Below are 26,055 nucleotides of genomic sequence, written 5' to 3' on the forward strand. Positions count from 1 at the left end.
CCCAGCAGCACTCATTGCGAACGATACCACCCCCCCGGCACCAGGCAGTACCCATTTTCCTCCCTCCCCTGTCAGCACTCATAGCACTCATTTCTCTCGTATCCCCCGCACCGGCAGCACTAATTGAAACCACCCCATCCCCTGGCAGCACTCATTTTTCTCCTACCCCCCACCAGCACTCGTTTCCCTCTTGTCCCCCCCACAACCTGGCAGCACTCATTTCTCTTCTATCCCACCCCCATGCCCCAGGCATTCGGTTCGCTCCTATCCCCCCCAATCCCAGCAGCACTCGTTTCTCTCCTATCACCCCCCAAGCAGCGCCCGTTTCTCACTACCCCCCCAGAAGCACTTGTTTCTCTCCTATCACCCCCCCCCCCCCCCGAAGCAGTAGTTTCTCTATTTCCCCCAGAAGCACTCGTTTCTCTCCTATCCCCCCCACCCCAGAAGCACTCGTCTCTCTGGGTGGGGGCGCATCTAACTGCAACCAATTACACGCACCGGTGGGCGGGCAAAGCAGCAACTATTGAATTGTCGGCTCCGGAAGGGAAAGCATGACCCGGAAGGAGTGTGCCGCCATGACACCGCCTCCTACCTCCCCTATCCCATCCACCAACATTTTCAATCTCCAGATTCTGGTCAGAGCGGATCCAGGTTTGTTTATTTTTTGAACAAGAGAAGTAGAAAAAGCCAGCAACCATCTTGGAAAAACTCTGAAGCTTTATTGTGAAAAATCCATAAAAAAAAACCCCCAAAAACATACAGTGGATAAAGAAGGGAATTTTGTTACTTACCGTAAATTCCTTTTCTTCTAGCTCTTATTGGGAGACCCAGACGATTGGGTGTATAGCACTGCCTCCGGAGGCCACACAAAGCATTACACTAAAAAGTGTAAGGCCCCTCCCCTTCTGGCTATACACCCCCAGTGGGATCACTGGCTCACCAGTTTTAGTGCAAAAGCAAGAAGGAGGAAAGCCAATAACTGGTTTAAACAAATTCACTCCGAAGTAACATCGGAGAACTGAAAACCGTTCAACATGAACAACATGTGTACCCGCAAACAAACCAAAAATCCCGAAGGACAACAGGGCGGGGTGCTGGGTCTCCCAATAAGAGCTAGAAGAAAAGGAATTTACGGTAAGTAACAAAATTCCCTTCTTCTTCGGCGCTCTATTGGGAGACCCAGACGATTGGGACGTCCAAAAGCTGTCCCTGGGTGGGTAAAGAAATACCTCATGTTAGAGCTGCAAGACAGCCCTCCCCTACGGGGAGGCAACTGCCGCCTGCAGGACTCTTCTACCTAGGCTGGCGTCCGCCGAAGCATAGGTATGCACCTGATAATGTTTGGTGAAAGTGTGCAGACTCGACCAGGTAGCTGCCTGGCACACCTGTTGAGCCGTAGCCTGGTGTCGTAATGCCCAGGACGCACCCACGGCTCTGGTAGAATGGGCCTTCAGCCCTGATGGAACCGGAAGCCCAGCAGAACGGTAGGCTTCAAGAATTGGTTCTTTGATCCATCGAGCCAGGGTAGCCTTAGAAGCCTGCGAGCCTTTGCGCTTACCAGCGACAAGGACAAAGAGTGCATCCGAACGGCGCAGGGGCGCCGTGCGGGAAATGTAGATTCTGAGTGCTCTCACCAGATCTAACAAATGTAAGTCCTTCTCATACCGATGAACTGCATGAGGACAAAACGAAGGCAAAGAGATATCCTGATTAAGATGAAAAGAGGATACCACCTTCGGGAGAAACTCCTGAATGGGGCGCAGCACTACCTTGTCCTGGTGGAAGACCAGGAAGGGAGCCTTGGAAGACAGCGCTGCCAGCTCAGACACTCTCCGAAGAGATGTGATCGCTACCAGAAAAGCCACTTTCTGTGATAGTCTAGAAAGTGAAACCTCCCTCAGAGGCTCGAAGGGCGGCTTCTGGAGGGCAACTAGTACCCTGTTCAGATCCCATGGATCTAACGGCCGTTTGTACGGGGGAACGATATGGCAAACCCCCTGTAGGAACGTGCGCACCTTAGAAAGTCGTGCTAGACGCTTCTGAAAAAAGACGGATAGCGCCGAGACTTGTCCTTTAAGGGAGCCGAGCGACAAACCTTTTTCTAACCCAGATTGCAGGAAAGAAAGAAAGGTAGGCAATGCAAATGGCCAGGGAGACACTCCCTGAGCAGAGCACCAGGATAAGAATATCCTCCACGTTCTGTGGTAGATCTTAGCAGACGTGGGCTTCCTAGCCTGTCTCATGGTGGCAACGACCCCTTGGGATAAGCCTGAAGACGCTAGGATCCAGGACTCAATGGCCACACAGTCAGGTTCAGGGCCGCAGAATTCCGATGGAAAAAAGGCCCTTGGGACAGTAAGTCTGGTCGGTCTGGTAGTGCCCACGGATGGCCGACCGTGAGATGCCACAGATCCGGATACCACGCCCTCCTCGGCCAGTCTGGAGCGACGAGTATGACGCGGCTGCAGTCGGATCTGATCTTGCGTAGCACTCTGGGCAAGAGTGCCAGAGGTGGAAACACATAAGGGAGCCGGAACTGCGACCAATCTTGCACTAGGGCGTCTGCTGCTAGAGCTCTTTGATCGCGAGACCGTGCCATGAAGGTTGGGACCTTGTTGTTGTGCCGGGACGCCATTAGGTCGACGTCCGGCCTTCCCCATCGGTGACAGATTTCCTGAAACACGTCCGGGTGAAGGGACCATTCCCCTGCGTCCATGCCCTGGCGACTGAGGAAGTCTGCCTCCCAGTTTTCTACGCCGGGGATGTGAACCGCGGATATGGTGGAGGCCGTGGCTTCCACCCACATCATAATCCGCCGGACTTCCTGGAAGGCTTGCCGACTGCGTGTCCCCCCTTGGTGATTGATGTATGCCACCGCTGTGGAGTTGTCCGATTGAATTCGGATCTGCTTCCCTTCCAGCCACTGTTGGAAGGCTAGTAGGGCAAGATACACTGCTCTGATTTCCAGAACATTGATCTGAAGGGTGGACTCCTGCTGAGTCCACGTACCCTGAGCCCTGTGGTGGAGAAACACTGCTCCCCACCCTGACAGACTCGCGTCTGTCGTGACCACCGCCCAGGACGGTGGTAGGAAGGATCTTCCCTGTGATAATGAGGTGGAAAGGAGCCACCACTGCAGAGAGTCCTTGGCCGTCTGGGAAAGGGAGACTTTCCTGTCCAGGGATGTTGACTTCCCGTCCCATTGGCGGAGAATGTCCCATTGAAGTGGACGCAGATGAAACTGCGCAAACGGAACCGCCTCTATTGCCGCCACCATCTTCCCGAGGAAGTGCATGAGGCGTCTTAAGGAGTGCGACTGACTTTGAAGGAGAGCCTGCACCCCAGTCTGTAGAGACCGCTGCTTGTCCAGCGGAAGCTTCACTATCGCTGAGAGAGTATGAAACTCCATGCCAAGATACGTTAGTGATTGGGTCGGTGACAGATTTGACTTTGGGAAGTTGATGATCCACCCGAACGCCTGGAGAGTCTCCAGTGCAACATTCAGGCTGAGTTGGCATGCCTCTTGAGAGGGTGCCTTGACCAGTAGATCGTCCAAGTAAGGGATCACAGAGTGTCCGTGAGAGTGCAAGACTGCTACCACTGCCGCCATGATCTTGGTGAACACCCGAGGGGCTGTCGCCAGACCAAATGGCAGAGCTACGAACTGAAGATGGTCGTCTCCTATCACGAAGCGTAGAAAGCGTTGGTGCTCTGTAGCAATCGGCACGTGGAGATAAGCATCTTTGATGTCTATTGATGCTAGGAAATCTCCTTGAGACATTGAGGCAATGACTGAGCGGAGGGATTCCATCCGGAACCGCCTGGCGTTCACATGCTTGTTGAGCAGTTTTAGGTCCAGAACAGGACGGAAGGAGCCGTCCTTCTTTGGAACCACAAAGAGATTGGAGTAAAATCCTCGCCCCCGTTTCTGAGGGGGGACAGGGATCACGACTCCTTCTGCTCTTAGAGAGTCCACCGCCTGCAGCAGGGCATCTGCTCGGTTGGGGTGTGGGGAGGTTCTGAAGAACCGAAGTGGAGGTCGAGAACTGAACTCTATTCTGTACCCGCGAGACAAAATGTCTGTTACCCACCGGTCTTTGACCTGTGACAGCCAAATGTCGCAAAAGCGGGAGAGCCTGCCACCGACCGAGGATGCGGAGGGAGGAGGCCGAAAGTCATGAGGTAGCCGCTTTGGAAGCGGTTCCTCCATTTGCTTTCCTGGGGCGTGAGTGAGCCCGCCAGGAATCTGAGCTCCCTTGTTCTTTCTGAGTCCTTTTGGACGAGGAGAATTGGGCCTTGCCCGAGCCTCGAAAGGACCGAAACCTCGACTGCCACTTTTTCTGTTGAGGTTTACTTGCTCTGGGCTGTGGTAAGGAAGAGTCCTTACCCTTGGACTGTTTTATGATTTCAGCCAATGGCTCACCAAACAGTCTGTCTCTAGATAATGGCAAGCTGGTTAAGCATTTTTTGGAACCAGCATCTGCTTTCCAGTCCTTTAACCACAAGGCTCTGCGCAAAACCACGGAATTGGCGGACGCCATAGCGGTACGGCTCGTAGATTCTAGGACAGCATTGATAGCATAGGTCGCAAACGCAGACATTTGCGAAGTTAGGGACGCCACCTGCGGTACTGCTGGATGTATGATAGCATCCACCTGTGCTAAACCAGCTGAAATAGCTTGGAGTGCCCACACGGCCACGAATGCTGGAGCAAACGACGCGCCGATAGCTTCGTAGACAGATTTCAACCAAAGGTCCATCTGTCTGTCGTTGGCATCTTTAAGTGAAGCGCCATCCTCTACTGCGACTATGGATCTAGCCGCAAGCTTGGAAATTGGGGGATCCACCTTTGGACACTGGGTCCAGCGTTTGGCCACCTCAGAGGGAAAAGGATAACAGGTATCCTTAGAACGTTTAGAGAAACGCTTGTCTGGATGAGCGTCGTGTTTCTGGATCGATTCTCTGAAGTCAGAGTGGTCCAAAAAAGCACTTAATTTACGCTTGGGATACAGGAAATGGAACTTCTCCTGCTGTGCAGCTGCCTCCTCTGCAGAAGGGGCTGGGGGAGAAATATCCAACAGTCTATTAATTGCCGATATAAGGTCATTAACCATGGCGTCACCATCAGGGGCATCCAGATTGAGAGGGGCCTCAGGATTAGAATCCTGATCACCGTCCTCAGTCTCATCACAGAGAGACTCTTCTCGTTGAGACCCTGAGCAGTGTGATGACGTGGAGGGTCTTTCCCAGCGAGCTCGCTTAGGCTGCCTGGGACTGTCATCTGAGTCAGAGACTTCAGCCTGTGATGCTTGAGACCCCCTTGGAGCACGGATTAGTTCCAACTGAGGGGGACCGGAGAGCATAGACACAGCAGTGTCCATGGTCTGAGTAACTGGCCTGGACTGCAAGGTCTCCAGGATTTTTGTCATAGTCACAGACATTTTATCAGCAAAAACTGCAAAGTCTGTCCCCGTCACCGGGGCAGGGTTCACAGGCGTCTCTGCCTGGGCTACCACCACATTAGGCTCTGGCTGACGAAGTGCCACTGGGACTGAACATTGCACACAATGTGAGTCATTGGAGCCTGCCGGTAGATCAGCCCCACATGCAGTACAAACAGTGTACACAGCCTGTGCCTTGGCACCCTTGCGTTTTGCGGATGACATGTTGTCGTCTCCTCAGAGCAGTACAGGGTGTCTAGCCAAGAAGCGACCTTACAGTGCAACTATATATATATATATATATATGGTACCAAGAAAAAAGTACACTAATATAACACTGAGGCACTAGTGGGGCCAGCACTAAAGTGCTGCTTACCGCCCGCTTATGAGCGGGTGTGTGGGCGCCGAAATCCCTTTAGTCTGGGTCTCCCAGAGCCTGCTGCCTTTCCCCAGCCAGACCGCATGTGTAATGGCTGCCGGCGTCCTTGTGGAGAGGGGGGGCGGGCCCTGGGCGTATACAGACGAAGAGCGGGAAGCCTGCTTCCCACTGTGCCTAGTGAGAGGGCTGGAGCATGTAAATAAAGCTCCAGCCCTCGGCGCTGCCTATTGAGCAGCGTCTCTCCCCTACCCTGATTGACAGGGTGGGGGCGGGAACGAAGCGGCGCTAGGCCGCAGAAGCCGGGGGCTAAAGTTAGAAGCGCCGCCGCCGTAAAAGCGCGGTCGGCGCAAAGTCCCCGGCGCACCACAAGTCGCAGCTGCGCCGCCGCTCCAGGAGCGGTCGGCGCAGTAGTTCCCAACCTGTAACGTCACTCAGCAAAGCTGCAGTGACCTAACCCCAGCGCACAGCGCTACTGTCCCCGGCGCACTATAACGCTCAGCAAGCCTTGAGAGTGTCCGTGCCTGCCGGGGACACAGAGTACCTGAAAGTTGCAGGGCCTTGTCCCTGAACGGCACTCCCGCTCCAAATCCAGCAGGTTCTCTGGGTCTGTGGATGGAGCCCGGCCCCAGGGCTTGGGGGCCGGCAAGATCCCACTTCCACAGAGCCCTCCAGGGGATGTGGAAGGAAAACAGCATGTGGGCTCCAGCCTCTGTACCAGCAATAGGTACCTCAACCTTACAAGCACCACCGCGGGTGAGAAGGGAGCATGCTGGGGGCCCCATATGGGCCCTCTTTTCTTCCATCCGATATAGCCAGCAGCTACTGCTGACTACAAACAGTGGAGCTATGCGTGGATGTCTGACCTCCTTCGCACAAAGCAGAAAACTGGTGAGCCAGTGATCCCACTGGGGGTGTATAGCCAGAAGGGGAGGGGCCTTACACTTTTTAGTGTAATTGCTTTGTGTGGCCTCCGGAGGCAGTGCTATACACCCAATCGTCTGGGTCTCCCAATAGAGCGCCGAAGAAAATCTCAGCGTGTAGACAAGGGTCTACGCATTTCAGGTCTAACACAGAATTGGCCCTTAATCACGACCTAGGTGAGCTGTGCTTACATTATTCTTTTTGGGGTTTTTTTTGTTTAACTTTAGCAGGGACATCACTACCCTCCCTCTCCCCCAGATGTCACACACCCCCAGATGTCACACAACCCCCCCCTCATCCCAGAAGCAACCATTCTGCAGTAGGCACATCCCAGCCGGGGACATACCTGTATGTCCATGGAGTGGAGACTGCGGCCGCGGTAGTGTAGGGGACGTGCTGGAAGCCACAATCAGACTCTTGCGATTACTGGTACGGCAGCTGAGGAGGAAACAAAACCACAATTACCACAGAGTATTGCAACACCAACATACATATGTGTATATGCTCTGTGCATAGGCAGAAAAATGCTAATCAGTGGTGGGGGGAGCACTATAATGAGCTCATCATTATGGACCACTGCATGGCAGGAAACATGGCATGGCAGGAAACAACTAGTCCTATATAATGATAATCTCCTGCTGATAAAACCAGTGCTGTGGAGTCAGAGTCGGTGTTCATTTTTGAGGAGTTGGAATCAGTATAAAATGGATTTGTCGATCAAGCCACTCGGTGAGGCAGCACTTATTTAATGATTGAGCGATTGCTTGAACTAAAACCGTTTCATATAGATATGGCGAACCCTCAGGTAACCCTAAATGAAGGTCAATGGACACAGGTGGCTGAATTGAAGGAATTGCTTCACCCATTTACCGTGACTAAAAAATTACAAGCTGAGGATTTAAATTCTGGCATTTTCATAAGGGAGTGTAAGAACTTGCTATTTTGCCTGTCCCAAAGAGGAGGTTTAATCGCAGATGGCATTTCTGCTTCAATGAAATGGAGAAAGACACAGCTATTGGAAAATAAAATAAAATTAAAATAAAATAAAATTCTTCTGACAGCTGTTTATGTGGACCCAAGGCTGGATGATCAACAGCTTACTAAAGGAAAAGAAGCTCTGACTGAGGTAGCAGTTAGGATAAGCGGCTACAGGACTGCCAGGCGCAAGAGGACTTGGGTCCTGACAGTGCTACTGCTGCCATATCTTCATCCTCATCAGATGAGGAGTTTAACTTTGACAAGTATTTGCATGACATGGAGCAGGAAAAGCATTGCCGCAAGGGAAAAGATTTCACTACATCTCCTATAGCTGCAGATTGACCAGATTTCAGCAACATTTTTCACTTGCTCTCAAAGAAATAGAAAAATTAAACCGTTCATCAAAACTGACTGTGTATGAGGCAATTCCTTTATACTCGCAAATTGTTAAAGATGTTGCCCATGTGGTTACGGCTTTGCCTCCAACAAAAGCTAGTGTAGAGAGGTTGTTCTCTAGCCTTAAAATTATTAGGTCAGATTTGAGGTCATCTGCGAAGGAGGATCTGATGGAGGCAATTCGATTTCTTAGAACAAATTCATAGACTGCATAAATGTTATTTACTATGTTTTTGTTGAAAACTGCTTTAGCCACTTATATACAGTGCCTTGCGAAAGTATTCGACCCCTATGAATTTTTCAACCATTTCCCACATTTCAGGCTTAAACAAAGATAAAAAAAATAATTTTATGGTGAAGACTCAACAAGTGGGACACAATTGTGAAGTTGAACAAAATGTATTGCTTATTTTAAACTTTTATAAAAAAATAAGCTGAAAATTGGGGCATGCAATATTATTCATCCCCTTTAAGTTAATACTTTGTAGCGCCACCTTTTGCTGCGATTACAGCTGCAAGTCGCTTAGGGCATGTGTTTATCAGTTTTGCACATCGAGAGACTGAAATTCTTGCCCATTCTTCCCTTGTAAACAGCTGGAGCTGAGTGAGGTTGGATGGAGGAGTTTGTGAACAGCAGTTTTCAGCTCTTTCCACAGATTCTTGATTGGATTCAGGTCTGGACTGTGACTTGGCCATTCTAACACCTGGATACGGTTATTTGTGAACCATTCCATTGTAGATTTTGCTTTATGTTTGGGATCATTGTCTTGTTGGACGACAAATCTCAGTCCCAGTCTCAGGTCTTTTGCAGACTCCAACAGGTTTTCTTCAAGGATGGTACCGTATATGGCTCCATCCATCTTCCCATCAATTTTAACCATCTTCCCTGTCCCTGCTGAAGAAAAGCAGGCCCAAACCATGATGCTGCCACCCCCATGTTTGACAGTGGGGATGGTGTGTTCAGAGTGATGAGCTGTGTTGCTTTTACACCAAGCATATCGTTTGGCATTGTGCCCAAATAGTTCGATTTTAGTTTCATCTGACCAGAGCACCTTCTTCCACATGTTTGGTGTGTCTCCCAGGTGGCTTGAGGCAAACTTTAACCCTAGAACGCGCAACCATAGAAATCTACAATAGGAAACAAGTAACCTTGCAAGCGAGGCACCAGGTATGCGTTCTAGGGTTAAATGACACTTTTTATGGATATCTTTGAGAAATGGCTTTCTTCTTGCCACTCTTCCATAAAGGCCAGATTTGTGCAGTGTACGACTGATTGTTGTCCTATGGACAGACTCTCCCACCTCAGCTGTAGATCTCTGCAGTTCATCCAGAGTGATCATGGGCCTCTTGGCTGTATCTCTGATCAGTCTTCTCCTTGTTTGAGATGAAATTTTTGAGGGATGGCCGGGTCTTGGTAGATTTGCAGTGGTATGATACTCCTTCCATTTCAATATGATCACTTGCACAGTGCTTCTTGGGATGTTTAAAGTTGTGGAAATCTTTTTATAACCAAATCCGGCTTCAAACTTCTCCACAACCGTATCACGGACCTGCCTGTTGTGTTCCTTGGTCTTCATGATGCTCTCTCTGCCTTAAACAGAACACTGAGACTATCACAGAGCAGGTGCATTTATACGGAGACTTGATTACACACAGGGGATTATATTTATCATCATCAGTCATGTAGGACAACATTGGATCATTCAGAGATCCACAATGAACTTCTGGAGTGAGTTTGCTGCACTGAAAATAAAGGGGATGAATAATATTGCACACACCAATTTTCAGTTTATTCTTTTTTACAAAAGTTTAAAATAAGCCATAAATTTTGTTCAACTTCACAATTGTGTCCCACCTGTTGTTGATTCTTCACCAGAACATTAACATTTTTATCTTTATGTTTGAAGCCTGAAATGTGGGAAAAGGTTGAAAACTTCAAGGGGGCTGAATACTTTCTCAAGGCACTGTAGTTTATTACATAGTGTTTACACACACATACAACAGTGTAATACATATTTACAATGTATTAGTTTTTGTGTTCTAAAGTTGTATTCCAATAAATATATTTTATGTTCTATCTAAATATCTTGATTAGTGGGGGTACCCACCTCTTGGCCGCGTCATGCGTCGGCTTAGGTGTCCGCCCTATGGCGCGACCGCGGTGGCGTCCTTGGCAGCGGAGACCGAAAGTGTTTGTGACGTCACAGGAAGTTTTCTTCCATCCGGGCTCCGCTGCTGACGCTTCACCGCGGCGCGGCCTGGCGTGCCACCCACCGGTATGCAATGATGAGGGGGCGTTGTAATGGGGCTTGGTGCCCTTTATAAGGTCCATACTCTTCACTATATTTTACCTGTCCCCCGACGAAGTATATCTGCAAAACACGTGTTGGGACGTCGGTCCCCACGTGCTACCCCGGCTTTCTGTGATCCATCACCCTGGTAGGTGCAGCGCCCTTGGGCTTTATTTAGGTTTACCTACTTAGGCCTTGTGCGCACTAGGCGGTTTTGCTGCGTTTTTAGCGGCGTTTTTTACCGCGTTTTTGTGCTGAAAACGCAGTGACATTGCTTCCCCAGCAATGTCTATTGGTTTTCATAAGTGCTGTCCTCACACAGCGTTTTTTTGTAGCTGCGTTTTTGTGGTGACCACAAAAATGCAGCATGTCAATTATTTCTGCGTTTTTCACTGCGTTTTTCACCCATTGAGTTCAATGAGATGTTCACCAACGCAATGAAAAACGCATATAGCCGCGTTTCTATGACTAAAAACGCAGCTATAAACGCAAGGGGTGGGCAGTAAAGTGACGTGTACAGGAAGAGGATTCCTTCTGTTGGTAAACACAGAAGCAGGAATCCTCCCGGTACCGTCACTGCTGCGTCCACCTCCCGTCCTGTGCATGTCAGCTCCGTGCGGCGCCATGTCTGGGCGGGAGGTGGAGGCAGCGGCGAAAACAAAAGTGAACAGTAGAAAAAAAAAATGTCATATATACTCACCTGTCTGCAGGGTCCCGGTGCCATGCCCGCTCCTGTCCCGGTCCCGCCGCTCTGGCTGTGTGCAGTCTCCCCGGGGCACGTACGAAGCTTGCAGGACCTGGCAGTGCATCAGCTGATGCAGTCACCTGACGCATCAGCTGATCGTAATTCTCGCGGTGTCGCCCGGCCGGCTATCAGCTGATCCTGCCGTCAGGAGACTTCATCAGCTGATTACCGGCAGCTCCTGCAGCGATGGGACAGGATCAGACTCTCATCCGATCGCTGCAGGAGCTGCCGGTAATCAGAACAGATGTATTTTTTTTTTTTTTTTTTTTTTTGCACTGATGCTTCAGCTGATTGTATATGTATAATCGGCTTTTATACAATCAGCTGAAGTGTGATGTGCTTCAGCCCCTAGAACCTGACACATCATCTGATCGCTTTGCCTTCCAGCAAACCGATCAGATGATATTGGATCCGGATTGGACGGCGCGGGACCCTTGACCCAGGATTACTGCGGAGGGGGGTTCTATATCTTAATAAAGATGGAGTCACTAATTGTGTTGTGTTTTATTTATAATAAAAATATTTTTCTGTGTGTTGTGGTTTTTTTATCTTTACTAGAAATTCATGGTGGCCATGTCTAATATTGGCGTGACAACATGAATTTCGGGCTTAGGGCCAGCTGATAATATACAGCTAGCCCTAACTCCATTATTACCCAGCTAGCCACCCGGCATCAGGGCAGCTGGAAGAGTTGGATACAGCGCCAGAAGATGGCGCTTCTATGAAAGCGCCATTTTCTGGGGTGGCTGCGGACTGCAATTCGCAGTGGGGGTGCCCAGAAAGCATGGGCACTCTGCACTGCGGATTCCAATCCTCAGCTGCCTAGTTGTATCTGGCTGGACTCAATAATTGGGCGAAGCCTATGTCATTTTTTTTTTTTAATTATTTCTTGAAATTCATGAAATAAAAAAGGGCTTCCCTATATTTTTAATTCCCAGCCAGGTACAAATAGGCAGCTGGGGGTTGGGGGCAGCCCATAGCTGCCTGCTGTACCTGGCTAGCATACAAAAATATAGCGAAGCCCATGTCATTTTTTTTTTCTGTTTGGGCAAAAAACTTCTGCATACAGTCCTGGATGGAGGATGCTGAGCCTTGTAGTTCTGCAGCTGCTGTCTGCTCTCCTGCATACAATGAACATTTTGAAGAAGGAAATAACATCAGAGCTTTTTTTTTTTCATCAACAATCTTTAATGGCATTGTGCACTGATTAAAAACGCAGTGAGCAAAAACGCAGCAAAAAACGCACCAAATCGCGGTAAAAACACATGCGTTTTTTTAGCCGCGGGTGCGTTTTTTTTAGCCGCGGGTGTGTTTTTTGAGACAAAGACGCACATAAAAACGCAGCATGAAAAAAACGCCTAGTGCGCACATACCCTTATCAGGCTTTATTATATCCCTGGGCTGTCATCCTCTGTGTGGTTACTTATTACCCTGGGAGGGGGTTTATGGATCCCTGGGAGATTTTCTCTCTTAATTTCATCCGGGACACGTGGGGTTTTCTCCCTTTCAGCACCCATTCCCTTTGGTCCTTTCTCTATATCACCTTGATTTACTTATTGACACATCCACAGCATTATGTAAATAAAATGTTTTATACATTTATAATTATGGCTTGTTTGAGTGTCTTTCACATCTGGCAAATATAAAGACTATCTCTTTGGGTATCAGTGCATTACATATTTACAATTTATTAGTTTTGTGTTCTAAAGTTGTATTCCAATAAATATATTTTATGTTCTATCTAAATATCTTGATTATGGTATCATAAAAATGATTAAATGTCTGATGCTCACATTGTAGTACAATACATTTTTCACTTAGATATAAGCAATATATGTGGGAGTCTGAGTCGGTGAAAGGGAAATTGAGGAGTTACCGACTCCACAGCCCTGGATAAAACTGCAGCAAGCAGCCCAGGTGGTGACATGGCTGGAGTAAGGCACTCTGCCCCTGCATTATGCTGCTTGCAGATTAGGTGGTAAAAACCTGGAGGCAGATTTAATGTAAATGCCGCCAGACTGGGCACTAAACTAAATAAGCAAACTTCCCGCCTGCATCAGCAGAATTCAGATACTTCGTACCTGGTGTCGCCCGCTCTCCGTGCTGTCAGCCAAGGCGGAAAACAAAATCGGGGAAGAAACGACTGGCAACAAGTATCTGCAGCGTGGCCATCACCAGCCAGTGAGGAGGAGGAGCAGCCGAAGAAGATGACACACAAGCAGAGGCCATCAGCCATTCATGAGAAGGAGCAGCCAAGGAAGAAGACGCACAAGCAGCGTCCATCATCAGCCAGTGGGGAGGAAAAGCCAAGGAAGACGACGCACAAGCAGCGGCCATCATCAGCCAGTGAGGAGGAGGAGCAGCCGAAGAAGACAACGCACAAGCAGCGGCCATTAGGATCACACAATGCTCTACAAGACCCCTCCACATCTCAACAGTGTGCATCCTACTACAGGAATCCCCCCACATCTCAACATTGGGCGTCCGACTGCAGGAACCCTCCATATCTGAATAGTAGGCTTCCCTCTACAGGACCCTCCCTACATCTCAACAGTGGTCGTCTCACTACAGGATCCCCCCCAGTTCTCAGCAGTGGGCATCCTACAACAGCAACCCCCTACATCTCAACAGTAGGCATCCCACTACAGGAACACCCCCACATCTCAACAGTAGGCGTCCTACTACAGGACACCCCCTCACATACCAACAAAGGGCGTCCCACTACAGGAACCCGCCCCACAACTGAAGAGTAGGCATCTCACTACAGGAAGCCCCCCACATCTCAACAGTGGGACTGAGACTACAGGACCACCCCCCACATCTGACGTGTAGGTATCCCACTACAGGACCCCACCACATCACACAGTGGGCGTCCCAATACAGGACCCTCCCCCCACATCTCAAGAGTAGGCGTCTCACGACAGGAACCCCCCCCCGTATCTCAGAAGTGGGACTGAGACTACAGGAAACCCCCCCACCCCCTCATCTGAAGATTAGGCATCCCACTCGCAGTGATGGCGAACCTGTGGCACTCCAGCTGTTGCAAAACTACAATTCCCATCATGCCTGGCCATTCAAAGCAAAACCTTTGGCTGTGAAGACATGATGGGAATTGTAGTTTTGCAACAGCTGGAGTGCCACAGGTTCGCCATCACTGCGAGGAACCACCCCACATCTCAACAGTGGGCATCCCTTTGCTCGGACCTCCATATAGTGAGAGGGCCACAGATCTACTAAAAGCAGATTGGCGCAGGGGCGTACAATTCACTACAAGTTCAGCACTAGGAGGAAGTACTGGAAGAGTTAGTGCGAAGGACATTGGAGGTTCACCCTGGAGGACTGCAGCGAGCAGGAGACATAATGAGGCGCGGCACAGAGATCCCAGCGTGGTCACATCATCTCCAGTGAAGTCGATGTGGTCAAAAACACTTTCACAGGGCTGGAGGCTGCTGGTACCGCTGAAGCCCCCAACACGCTGTCCCACCACATCTCCAGAGCTATAACCTTATTACATCAGGGGGCACATTAGTGAAATCCGACAGGCAACACCCCCCCCCCCCTCCCACGGCAGAAATACAAGTGCACTGCTCTTAAAAGGGGTTATCTGCTTATTTTGCCATTTTTTGTCATTTCGCTATTGGGCTACATTGGGGCAGGTAAGTAGATAGCGACTACCTACCTGCCCTGCTGTAAGCTCCTCTCCCCCGGCTCAGAGCGGTCATGTGACCGCTCCTATCGTGATTTTGCTGCTTCCTGTGATGTCACGTCGACAGGGGCAGGAGCTTGTAGATGGCATCACAGTCGACGTCATGTTGCCGCCCTGCTGGGAGGGTACCGTGCGTGGAGTCCCCGCCCACCTTCCCTCGCACCCTCCCACATATTCCGTAGTGAAGTGGTAAAGACGCTACCAGTAGGCTGTATGTGGCCCCTGATGATTCTTGTGGCGTGCAGGCCAGTGGCCCCTTGCTGATCGCTGCCTGTGCTGGGGCCACGCAGTCAGCGCTTTATATCAGAGGACACATTCCCTGGCGCTGCTCAGACGCAAGCTCTGTATACAGCTACTTCAATGATCAGCCGCCGGCCAATCAGAGGCCAGGAGCTGATTACTTGAAAAGCTGTATAGAGAGCGCATCCCTGCGCAGCGCCCAGGAATCTGTCCTTTGATATAAAGCTCTGTCAGCGGCAGCCCCTGCAGCGGCAGCGTTCATCAAGGGGGCTGCAATCACAAGAAGCAAACAGGCCACCGAGGGAACCAGGACAGGTGAGAAGGATTTGTTTTGGGGGGTTTTTTTGCATGTGTAAAAAGTGGCAGAACATGGGGCACTAGTACAGGATAGAGCATTGTTACAAGAAGTGGACCCCAAGGGGACATTACTACAGAATGGGCACAAGGATGGGGCACAATGCTATAGGTTGGGGTACAATACTATAGGATGGAGCACAATACTATTAGGATGGGCAGAAGGATTGGGCACAATACTATAGGATGGGTAGAAGGATGGGGCACAATACTATAGGATGGGCAGAAGGATGGGCACATTATTACATTATATGTACCTATATTGTCCTCTGCTAGAGGTCAGTGCTGGTTTGCAGAGTAGAAGAAAGAAAGGGTTTGAATACCGCGCCAAGACCACAGATCCACCGAGAGTATGGAAGAATCCCTTTATTTACATGGGTCTACGCGTTTCAGGGACATTTCTGTCCCCTTTTTCAGGACAAACATAAGGAATAAACAGACAAAGGGGCCGCAGGCTCCTATATATATGTTAAGCAATGCCACATCTACAATTTCTACGTCATCCTCCTCGTGACGCAAGGGCACGTGAGGTGATCAATAAAGTTGCATGGGTTAACAGAAAGAAAAAAAAAAAAAAAAAAAAGAAAACAAAGGGGGAGAAGAAAAAAAAGGGGGGGAGGAAAGAAAGGAAAAGAGAAATGGGGAAAAAAGGGAGAAAGAAAAAAAACGGGGAAAGGAGAAAAAGAAACTAGAGTGAAAAAGGGGGGGGGGGGGAAAGAGAAAAAGAGAAATAAAAACAAGAAAAAGAAATTAATTAAATTGAAAAGACGCATGATGAACTGTATTGATTTGAATTGGGAAACCACGGGTTGGAGGGTTGAAAAGGAAAAAAAAAAAGGTAAAAAAAAAGGGGTTTAGTGAATAAATGCTTGTATCGGGTTATAATATGTGGACAAATGAATAAGGATTGTGGAAAAACCACTAAACCACTTTTTTTTTTTAAAAACTTTTTTTTCCCCCTTTTCAACCCTCCAACCCGTGGTTTCCCAATTCAAATCAATACAGTTCATCATGCGTTTTTTTAATTCAACTAATTTCTTTTTCTTTTCTTTTTTCGTAATCCCCTTTTTTCTCCCCTTTTTCACTCCCGTTTCTGTCTTTCTCCTTCCCCCGTTTTTTCTTTTTCTCCCTTTTTTTCCGTTCTCTTTTCCTTTCTTTCCTTCCCACCCCCTTTTTTCTTCTCTCCCCTTTTTTTTCTCTCTCTTCTTTTTTCTGTTAACCCATGCAACTTTATTGATCACCTCACGTGCCCTTGCGTCACGAGGATGACGTAGAAATTGTAGACGTGGCATTGCTTAACGAATATATAGGAGCCTGCGGCCCCTTTGTCTGTTGTATTTATTCCTTATGTTTGTCCTGAAGAAGGGGGCGGAAATGTCCCTGAAACGCGTAGACCCATGTAAATAAAGGGATTCTTCCATACTCTCGGTGGATCTGTGGTCTTGGCGAGGTATTCAAACCCGTTCTTTCTTCTACTTTGCAAACCAGCTCAACACTACGGGACTGCTGCCGACCACGTTACTATCAAACTGTTTGAGGGGTTGTGACTTGCACAACCTGATAAGGTGAGTGTCTCTCCCACATCTACGTCACTCTTTTATACCTGGTAAGACCCTATTTGCGCCTGTTTGCACAGTTCTGCTTGCACAGAGGTCAGTGCTGGGCAGAATACTGACAGCCAATGAGATGCAGAGGGCGGAGCTGGACAGTGAGGCCGGGCGGTGCCAGCTCTGACTGTGATGTTTGGCAAAGGAAGCTGTCATGTTAGGTTGAGCTGCAGGTAAATAAAGGAATAATTCAAGAGGAACAAAAGTTAGAAAACAAAAACAAAAATAAAAAATAAATAAATAGTGTAGAGATGATATATATGACAATACAGCACAGATTAGCTTATTTTTTTTTTTTTTTTTTAGAGTTTGTGTCGGACAACTCCTTTAATGTAGAGAATCCCGCTGTGAGCGAGAGAAGCAGCCTCAGTACAAATACACGACGGAAGGAGCCATCTCCGTATACAGTGCGGGGTATATACACGACGGGAGCCATCTCCGTATACAGTGCGGGGTATATACACGACGGGAGCCATCTCCGTATACAGTGCGGGGTATATACACGACGGGAGCCATCTCCATATACAGTGTGGGGTATATACACGACGGGAGCCATCTCCGTATACAGTGCGGGGTATATACACGACGGGAGCCATCTCCGTATACAGTGCGGGGTATATACACGACGGGAGCCATCTCCGTATACAGTGCAGAGTATATACACGACGGGAGCCATCTCCATATACAGTGTGGGGTATATACACGACGGGAGCCTTCTGTGGTCGCTGCTGATCAGGTCTCGGTGGCTCTGGGATACACTGTGTGTAGGAGATTAGATTGTCAGCTCCCGGGATCTGCAGTATAACAGGACGAGCCACATCCAGGTACAACTGAGAAATACCGGAGGTCACAAGATGCTACACAGCCCCCGAGACCACCTGTCAGGCCGCCCGGACTCCTCACTCCCAGAGTTAGCTGTCACCATGTGTCACCTGTGAAGTCCCATAACGGCGGAGGGGAGGAGGGTGGGGGTTTTGGAGGGGTTGAGTGTCACCGGGAAGAGGAGGAGGGGGGGGGAATAGAGTGTGACCGGGAAAAGGAAGGTGGGGGCTTGGGCCTCTCGGTCAGAGGGGTCATTCTCAACTAAAACCATTATACATACGCAGAAGTCCGGCACCCGGAGCAGCACTCGCTTGAGTGATTCCGTCTCCAGGCAGGGTCAGACATGGTGCAGGTGTGGAGATCCCCGGGGCCGGCAGTATTCATTGTGACCCTGTGCCTCTAACCCTCTCTGGCCAGGATAGTGTTAATCTCCCACCGCTGAACGTAACACGGCAATGACTGCCGGCAGCTCGAGCTGCTGCCACTCACACCGGCCAGCCAGCAAACACTCACATACATCACTCCAAATATTAGTCACACGGATCCGTCAGCAGCAGCTGTCAGGTGGAATCAAGGTGACCCCCCCCCCAGGAAAGCCCCTCTGCGGGGGGCCTCCCCTCCTCCACACACAATGTCTGCAAAACAGTAAGACGCCTGGAAGGAGAGATGTTCTGCAGACTCCGCAGCACTGCTGCCCCCACAGGTGCCAGACGGTGGAGAGCCCCTAATGAATCCCAGAAATGCCATGCGAATAGGAGAGATGCTCAGAAGACCCCGAATAATCCAACTAATCCGACCCTCCATACCCGGGAAAGTGGGGTGACTGGGGACCGGCGGAGGCCCGAGAAAAGTGATAAGAAGCTGTCTGAATCAATGAGGATTGGGGGGGGCGGGAAGGGGGGGGGGGGAGGGGGAAGTGTCTCAGACCACCGCTGACTGCTCGCACTGCAGTCACAGACGCTCCGCTCTGCAAATGAGCAGCAGAACAATGAGGAATGTCCCTACAATTCCCACACATTGTGGAGAAGGCACTGCCGCTGCGCCCCTCTCCCCGGGGTCATACCCCTGCACAGCCCTCGGCCTCTGTCCCCGGGGTCATACCCCTGCACAGCCCTCGGCCTCTGTCCCCGGGGTCATACCCCTGCACAGCCCTCGGCCTCTGTCCCCGGGGTCATACCCCTGCACAGCCCTCGGCCTCTGTCCCAGGGGTCATACCCCTGCACAGCCCTCGGCCTCTGTCCCAGGGGTCATACCCCTGCACAGCCCTCGGCCTCTGTCCCAGGGGTCATACCCCTGCACAGCCCTCGGCCTCTGTCCCAGGGGTCATACCCCTGCACAGCCCTCGGCCTCTGTCCCAGGGGTCATACCCCTGCACAGCCCTCGGCCTCTGTCCCCGGGGTCATACCCCTGCACAGCCCTCGGCCTCTGTCCCCGGGGTCATACCCCTGCACAGCCCTCGGCCTCTCTCCCCGGGGTCATACCCCTGCACAGCCCTCGGCCTCTCTCCCCGGGGTCATACCCCTGCACAGCCCTCGGCCTCTCTCCCCGGGGTCATACCCCTGCACAGCCCTCGGCCTCTCTCCCCGGGGTCATACCCCTGCACAGCCCTCGGCCTCTCTCCCCGGGGTCATACCCCTGCACAGCCCTCGGCCTCTCTCCCCGGGGTCATACCCCTGCACAGCCCTCGGCCTCTCTCCCCGGGGTCATACCCCTGCACAGCCCTCGGCCTCTCTCCCCGGGGTCATACCCCTGCACAGCCCTCGGCCTCTCTCCCCGGGGTCATACCCCTGCACAGCCCTCGGCCTCTCTCCCCGGGGTCATACCCCTGCACAGCCCTCGGCCTCCTCCCCGGGGTCATACCCCTGCACAGCCCTCAGCCTCTCTCCCCGGGGTCATACCCCTGCACAGCCCTCGGCCTCCTCCCCGGGGTCATACCCCTGCACAGCCCTCGGCCTCTCTCCCCGGGGTCATACCCCTGCACAGCCTTCGGCCTCCTCCCCGGGGTCATACCCCTGCACAGCCCTCAGCCTCCTTACCTCCATTGTTTACCAGGATTACTCTGCATTGGAAAACAGGTGAAAAATGGAGCCACATCGGGGGCAGAGTCCGCGCTGTAAGGCACCTTCAGCTGTGGGAGATTCGGTATGGACGATGGCGATATTGCACGGAGCTGCACGTCACCTCCCCGACCGCCGGAGAACAGAGGGCAGAAAACTCTGACAGGACACCACAAAGAGAGAATCATAAGGGGCGTGAACATCGGGAACCAGCATCATCATCAGCCGTGTGACCATGGAGGGGGGACCCATTGCTACCTCTTTTTAACATTTGCCAATTGATTAGGATTTGTTATCCGCGCCTTCATTTATTTCGAGCATCCGGCACCGGCGAGGGCTCTACATGTATCTCTGCAGAATGGCCACCAAGGGAAGAGCTTCCCGCCCACAACCACCACCACCGAGGGAAGAGCTTCCCGCCCACAACCACCACCACCGAGGGAAGAGCTCCCCCCACCAGCGCCACCGAGGGAAGAGCACCCCCCCACCAGCGCCACCGAGGGAAGAGCACCCCCCCACCAGCGCCACCGAGGGAAGAGCACCCCCCCACCAGCGCCACCGAGGGAAGAGCACCCCCCCACCAGCGCCACCGAGGGAAGAGCACCCCCCCACCACCAGCGCCACCGAGGGAAGAGCACCCCCCCACCACCAGCGCCACCGAGGGAAGAGCACCCCCCCACCACCAGCGCCACCGAGGGAAGAGCACCCCCCCACCACCAGCGCCACCGAGGGAAGAGCACCCCCCCCACCACCAGCGCCACCGAGGGAAGAGCACCCCCCCACCACCACCGCCACCGAGGGAAGAGCACCCCCCCACCACCACCGCCACCGAGGGAAGAGCACCCCCCCACCACCACCGCCACCGAGGGAAGAGCACCCCCCCACCACCACCGCCACCGAGGGAAGAGCACCCCCCCACCACCACCGCCACCGAGGGAAGAGCACCCCCCCACCACCACCGCCACCGAGGGAAGAGCACCCCCCCACCACCACCGCCACCGAGGGAAGAGCACCCCCCCACCACCACCGCCACCGAGGGAAGAGCACCCCCCCACCACCACCGCCACCGAGGGAAGAGCACCCCCCCACCACCACCGCCACCGAGGGAAGAGCACCCCCCCCACCACCACCGCCACCGAGGGAAGAGCACCCCCCCACCACCACCGCCACCGAGGGAAGAGCACCCCCCCACCACCACCGCCACCGAGGGAAGAGCACCCCCCCACCACCACCGCCACCGAGGGAAGAGCACCCCCCCACCACCACCACCACCGAGGGAAGAGCACCCCCCCACCACCACCACCACCGAGGGAAGAGCACCCCCCCACCACCACCACCACCGAGGGAAGAGCACCCCCCCACCACCACCACCACCGAGGGAAGAGCACCCCCCCACCACCACCACCACCGAGGGAAGAGCACCCCCCCACCACCACCACCACCGAGGGAAGAGCACCCCCCCACCACCACCACCACCGAGGGAAGAGCACCCCCCCCCCACCACCACCACCGAGGGAAGAGCACCCCCCCCCCACCACCACCACCGAGGGAAGAGCACCCCCCCCCCACCACCACCACCGAGGGAAGAGCACCCCCCCCCCCACCACCACCACCGAGGGAAGAGCACCCCCCCCCCACCACCACCACCGAGGGAAGAGCACCCCCCCCCCACCACCACCACCGAGGGAAGAGCACCCCCCCCCCCACCACCACCACCGAGGGAAGAGCACCCCCCCCCCACCACCACCACCGAGGGAAGAGCACCCCCCCCCCACCACCACCACCGAGGGAAGAGCACCCCCCCCCCACCACCACCACCGAGGGAAGAGCACCCCCCCCCCCACCACCACCACCGAGGGAAGAGCACCCCCCCCCCACCACCACCACCGAGGGAAGAGCACCCCCCCCCCACCACCACCACCGAGGGAAGAGCACCCCCCCCCCACCACCACCACCGAGGGAAGAGCACCCCCCCCCCACCACCACCACCGAGGGAAGAGCACCCCCCCCCCACCACCACCACCGAGGGAAGAGCACCCCCCCCCCACCACCACCACCGAGGGAAGAGCACCCCCCCACCACCACCACCACCGAGGGAAGAGCACCCCCCCACCACCACCACCACCGAGGGAAGAGCACCCCCCCACCACCACCACCACCGAGGGAAGAGCACCCCCCCACCACCACCACCACCGAGGGAAGAGCACCCCCCCACCACCACCACCACCGAGGGAAGAGCACCCCCCCACCACCACCACCACCGAGGGAAGAGCACCCCCCCACCACCACCACCACCGAGGGAAGAGCACCCCCCCACCACCACCACCACCGAGGGAAGAGCACCCCCCCACCACCACCACCACCGAGGGAAGAGCACCCCCCCACCACCACCACCACCGAGGGAAGAGCACCCCCCCACCACCACCACCACCGAGGGAAGAGCACCCCCCCACCACCACCACCACCGAGGGAAGAGCACCCCCCCACCACCACCACCACCGAGGGAAGAGCACCCCCCCACCACCACCACCACCGAGGGAAGAGCACCCCCCCACCACCACCACCACCGAGGGAAGAGCACCCCCCCACCACCACCACCACCGAGGGAAGAGCACCCCCCCACCACCACCACCACCGAGGGAAGAGCACCCCCCCACCACCACCACCACCGAGGGAAGAGCACCCCCCCACCACCACCACCACCGAGGGAAGAGCACCCCCCCCACCACCACCACCACCGAGGGAAGAGCACCCCCCCACCACCACCACCACCGAGGGAAGAGCACCCCCCCACCACCACCACCACCGAGGGAAGAGCACCCCCCACCACCACCACCGAGGGAAGAGCACCCCCCCACCACCACCACCACCGAGGGAAGAGCACCCCCCCACCACCACCACCACCGAGGGAAGAGCACCCCCCACCACCACCACCGAGGGAAGAGCACCCCCCACCACCACCACCGAGGGAAGAGCACCCCCCACCACCACCACCGAGGGAAGAGCACCCCCCCACCACCAGCGCCACCGAGGGAAGAGCACCCCCCACCACCACCACCGAGGGAAGAGCACCCCCCACCACCACCACCGAGGGAAGAGCACCCCCCCACCACCAGCGCCACCGAGGGAAGAGCCCCCCCCACCACCAGCGCCACCGAGGGAAGAGCTCCCACCACCACCACCACAAAGGGAAGAGCTCCCCCACCCACCGAGGGAAGAGCTTTTCCCCCACCACCACCGAAGGAAGAGCTATTCGCCCCCCCTCACCGGCCACCGAGAAGACCTGAATAAGTGAACCCCCGCCCAGACCAGCAAGACGCGTCCCCCGAGCCCCACAATCTGCAGCCACAGAGTGAAGAGGCCCCTCTCGCCCCCGGCCTTACTGGAGTCGCAGGTTTGGCGCACCAAGTCTCTCCCTCCTGCGTTTCATCATGGCGGCGTCCGCAGAAGTGCGTGTACAGTTAGCAGCGCAGGAGCTCAGGGCAGCGATGTCTCGGGAGCAGCACTCTCATCATCCGGCTCACCAGCCTTCTTTGTGTGGGTGTCCGAGGCCCCACCACGGCCCACCTGAGCCTCAGCAGTCATATAAATAGAAGCGCACGCCTGATATGGGTGACAGCGGATCACCGACACCCGGGGAAGCTGGAAACATGGAGGAGGGGACCTGGCACAATGCGGGGGGCAGTGCGGGGGCAGGGAGCAGCTGTTCCTCTCACACACAGGGGCATTCCAACCCACGGGATCCATCATCAGGAGGAAACCTGCACTAACCTGCCCAGCACTGCTGCTTCATCATCTGCAGTGTAAAGCATGGGGGATGGATAGGTAGCTGGAGACTGACCGCAGGCTCCGGTAACACTGCAGGCAATCTCGGAGTATGGCCGATACGCAGCCTCACGTCGTGTATCACTGTGCGCGTCATTTCTGTGACGTGCTCTGAAGCCGGCGCCCGGACTCCATGAAAGCCTGAGATGTGGGAAACCTGCAAAGGGATCGGTAATGATGGCGGCATTCAGCTGGAAAGGACTCCTTGGAGGAGCACCGGCGCTTATGCTATGAGCCAATCAGCACGACCAATGCAGACCATGTGCGTATACAGAACCCAGACGCTGCGGAAGTCACCACTGTAACCCTGTCTTAGGCTATGCTCACACAGGGTGTTTTTTTCTACAGTAAACCTGGTCTTTTGGCGGTGAAGAAGCTGCGGTTTTGGGGTCAAGTTAGTAAAGTAAAGGTAAAGTTAGTTTCTTGCACCAAAACAAATGCTCTGCTGCGGTATTATCTCATTTCTTTCAAATGGTAAAATAAAAAGCTATAGCAGATAGAAAGTCTACACGCCCCTAATAAAACACAAAGGTTTTTGTCAAGTAAAAATCCTGCCAAGAAGAAACATTCAGGACTCTCTCCCTTTAATGTCGCCCAGAATCTGCACAAACTGAAATCAATCTGAGGGGGAAATAAAACAAATAGAACTACATTACTATGTGTTTACACCCTGTTGTAATAGGGGCAGTGGTTGTGCTCAGAATCTCCCCCCCCCCCCCCCCGTGTCGCAGTGTCAGTGCCCCCCCCCGTCTCCCCCCCGTGTCGCAGCGTCAGTGCCCCCCCCGTGTCGCAGCGTCAGTGCCCCCCCCGTGTCGCAGCGTCAGTGCCCCCCCCGTGTCGCAGCGTCAGTGCCCCCCCCGTGTCGCAGCGTCAGTGCCCCCCCCGTGTCGCAGCGTCAGTGCCCCCCCCGTGTCGCAGCGTCAGTGCCCCCCCCCGTGTCGCAGCGTCAGTGGCCCCCCCGTGTCGCAGCGTCAGTGGCCCCCCCGTGTCGCAGCGTCAGTGCCCCCCCCGTGTCGCAGCGTCAGTGCCCCCCCCGTGTCGCAGCGTCAGTGCCCCCCCCGTGTCGCAGCGTCAGTGCCCCCCCCGTGTCGCAGCGTCAGTGCCCCCCCCCGTGTCGCAGCGTCAGTGCCCCCCCCGTGTCGCAGCGTCAGTGCCCCAGTCCCCCCCGTGTCGCAGTGTCAGTGCTCCCGTCCCCCCCGTGTCGCAGTGTCAGTGCTCCCATCCCCTCGCAGTGTCAGTGCTCCCATCCCCTCGCAGTGTCAGTGCTCTAATCCTCCGTGTCGCAGTGTCAGTGCTCCCATCCCCCCGTGTCGCAGTGTCAGTGCTCCCATCCCCTCGCAGTGTCAGTGCTCTCATCCTCCGTGTCGCAGTGTCAGCGCTCCCATCCCCCCGTGTCGCACTGTCAGAGCTCCCATCCTTCCCCATGTCACAGTGTCAGTGCTCCCATCCCCCGTGTCGCAGTGTCAGTGCTCCGCCGCCATCATTTCCATCTGATGAACTCCAGGGAAAATGCGGAAAGTGATCAAAAAGAATAATCTCCAGCATCAAATCTACCCTGGACCCTGAGAGGACGTCACCAAGAAGGGGCTGACATCTGGCGCCATCGGGACTAGACGCCCCCAAATACTGAGTTCAAGGGGAATCTGTGGTGACCTGCAGAGGCTGCTGTACACACAAGACCCCTGCAACCTGACAGATGGGGGCAAAGTTCACCAAGCCTAGATGTGATAGACCAAACCCCAAAAAGACTGATCATGCCATAAATTCACAGGGGTTTTCACCAAAGGATTGGCGTCAGGGTGTGCAGATTTACGCAACACTATTTTAGTTATTTCTTTTTCCTCCTGAAAATATTTCACTTTTGTTTCTCAGGATTTGTACAGATTCTGGGTGACATTAAAAAGGGGGAAAGTTCTGTAACGATTCTTTGTGGAAGGATTATGTACAGGGGTGTGTAGACTTTTTATATCCAGGTTACACTAGAGGTGACAGATGTAAGACATGTCTGCAATCACAGCAGCGACACCTGCAGGCAGGATGCCGTACTGCGGATGAAGCCTCTGGGAAAGGAGGCCCACAGGGGGCTTTGCGAGATGTAACCCCCAGAAATGGTGAATGCCAGGCAGAGAGGCACGCACAGGCGCGCACAGGCAGAGGCGCGCACAGGCAGAGGCGCGCACAGGCAGAGGCGCGCACAGGCAGAGGCGCGCACAGGCAGAGGCGCGCACAGGCAGAGGCACATGTGCACCGGAGCCGCTAGTCTCCATTCTGATCAATAAATCATAGATCTGAA

The 26,055-nt window shown here is 53.8% G+C and overlaps 2 protein-coding genes across 3 annotated transcripts in view; both read right to left on the reverse strand.

Annotated features, from left to right (window-relative positions):
* MAST2 (microtubule associated serine/threonine kinase 2) overlaps nt 1–23,708 on the reverse strand; it is a 48,777-nt gene extending 25,069 nt beyond the window's left edge. Inside the window, exons 1-3 of the mRNA XM_075320188.1 lie at nt 23,321–23,708; nt 19,917–20,096; nt 7,088–7,179 (exon numbers count right to left, since the gene is read on the reverse strand). Of these exons, the coding sequence (XP_075176303.1) occupies nt 7,088–7,179; nt 19,917–20,096; nt 23,321–23,370 (322 nt within the window). The 5' untranslated portion in view covers nt 23,371–23,708. The remainder of the gene's footprint in view (nt 1–7,087; nt 7,180–19,916; nt 20,097–23,320) is intronic.
* Nucleotides 1–26,055, reverse strand: part of TSPAN1 (tetraspanin 1) — a 245,767-nt gene that overhangs the window by 176,843 nt on the left and 42,869 nt on the right. The window lies entirely within an intron of this gene.

Source organism: Anomaloglossus baeobatrachus, chromosome 8 (assembly GCF_048569485.1).
Source record: "Anomaloglossus baeobatrachus isolate aAnoBae1 chromosome 8, aAnoBae1.hap1, whole genome shotgun sequence".
NCBI classification, from domain to species: domain Eukaryota; kingdom Metazoa; phylum Chordata; class Amphibia; order Anura; family Aromobatidae; genus Anomaloglossus; species Anomaloglossus baeobatrachus.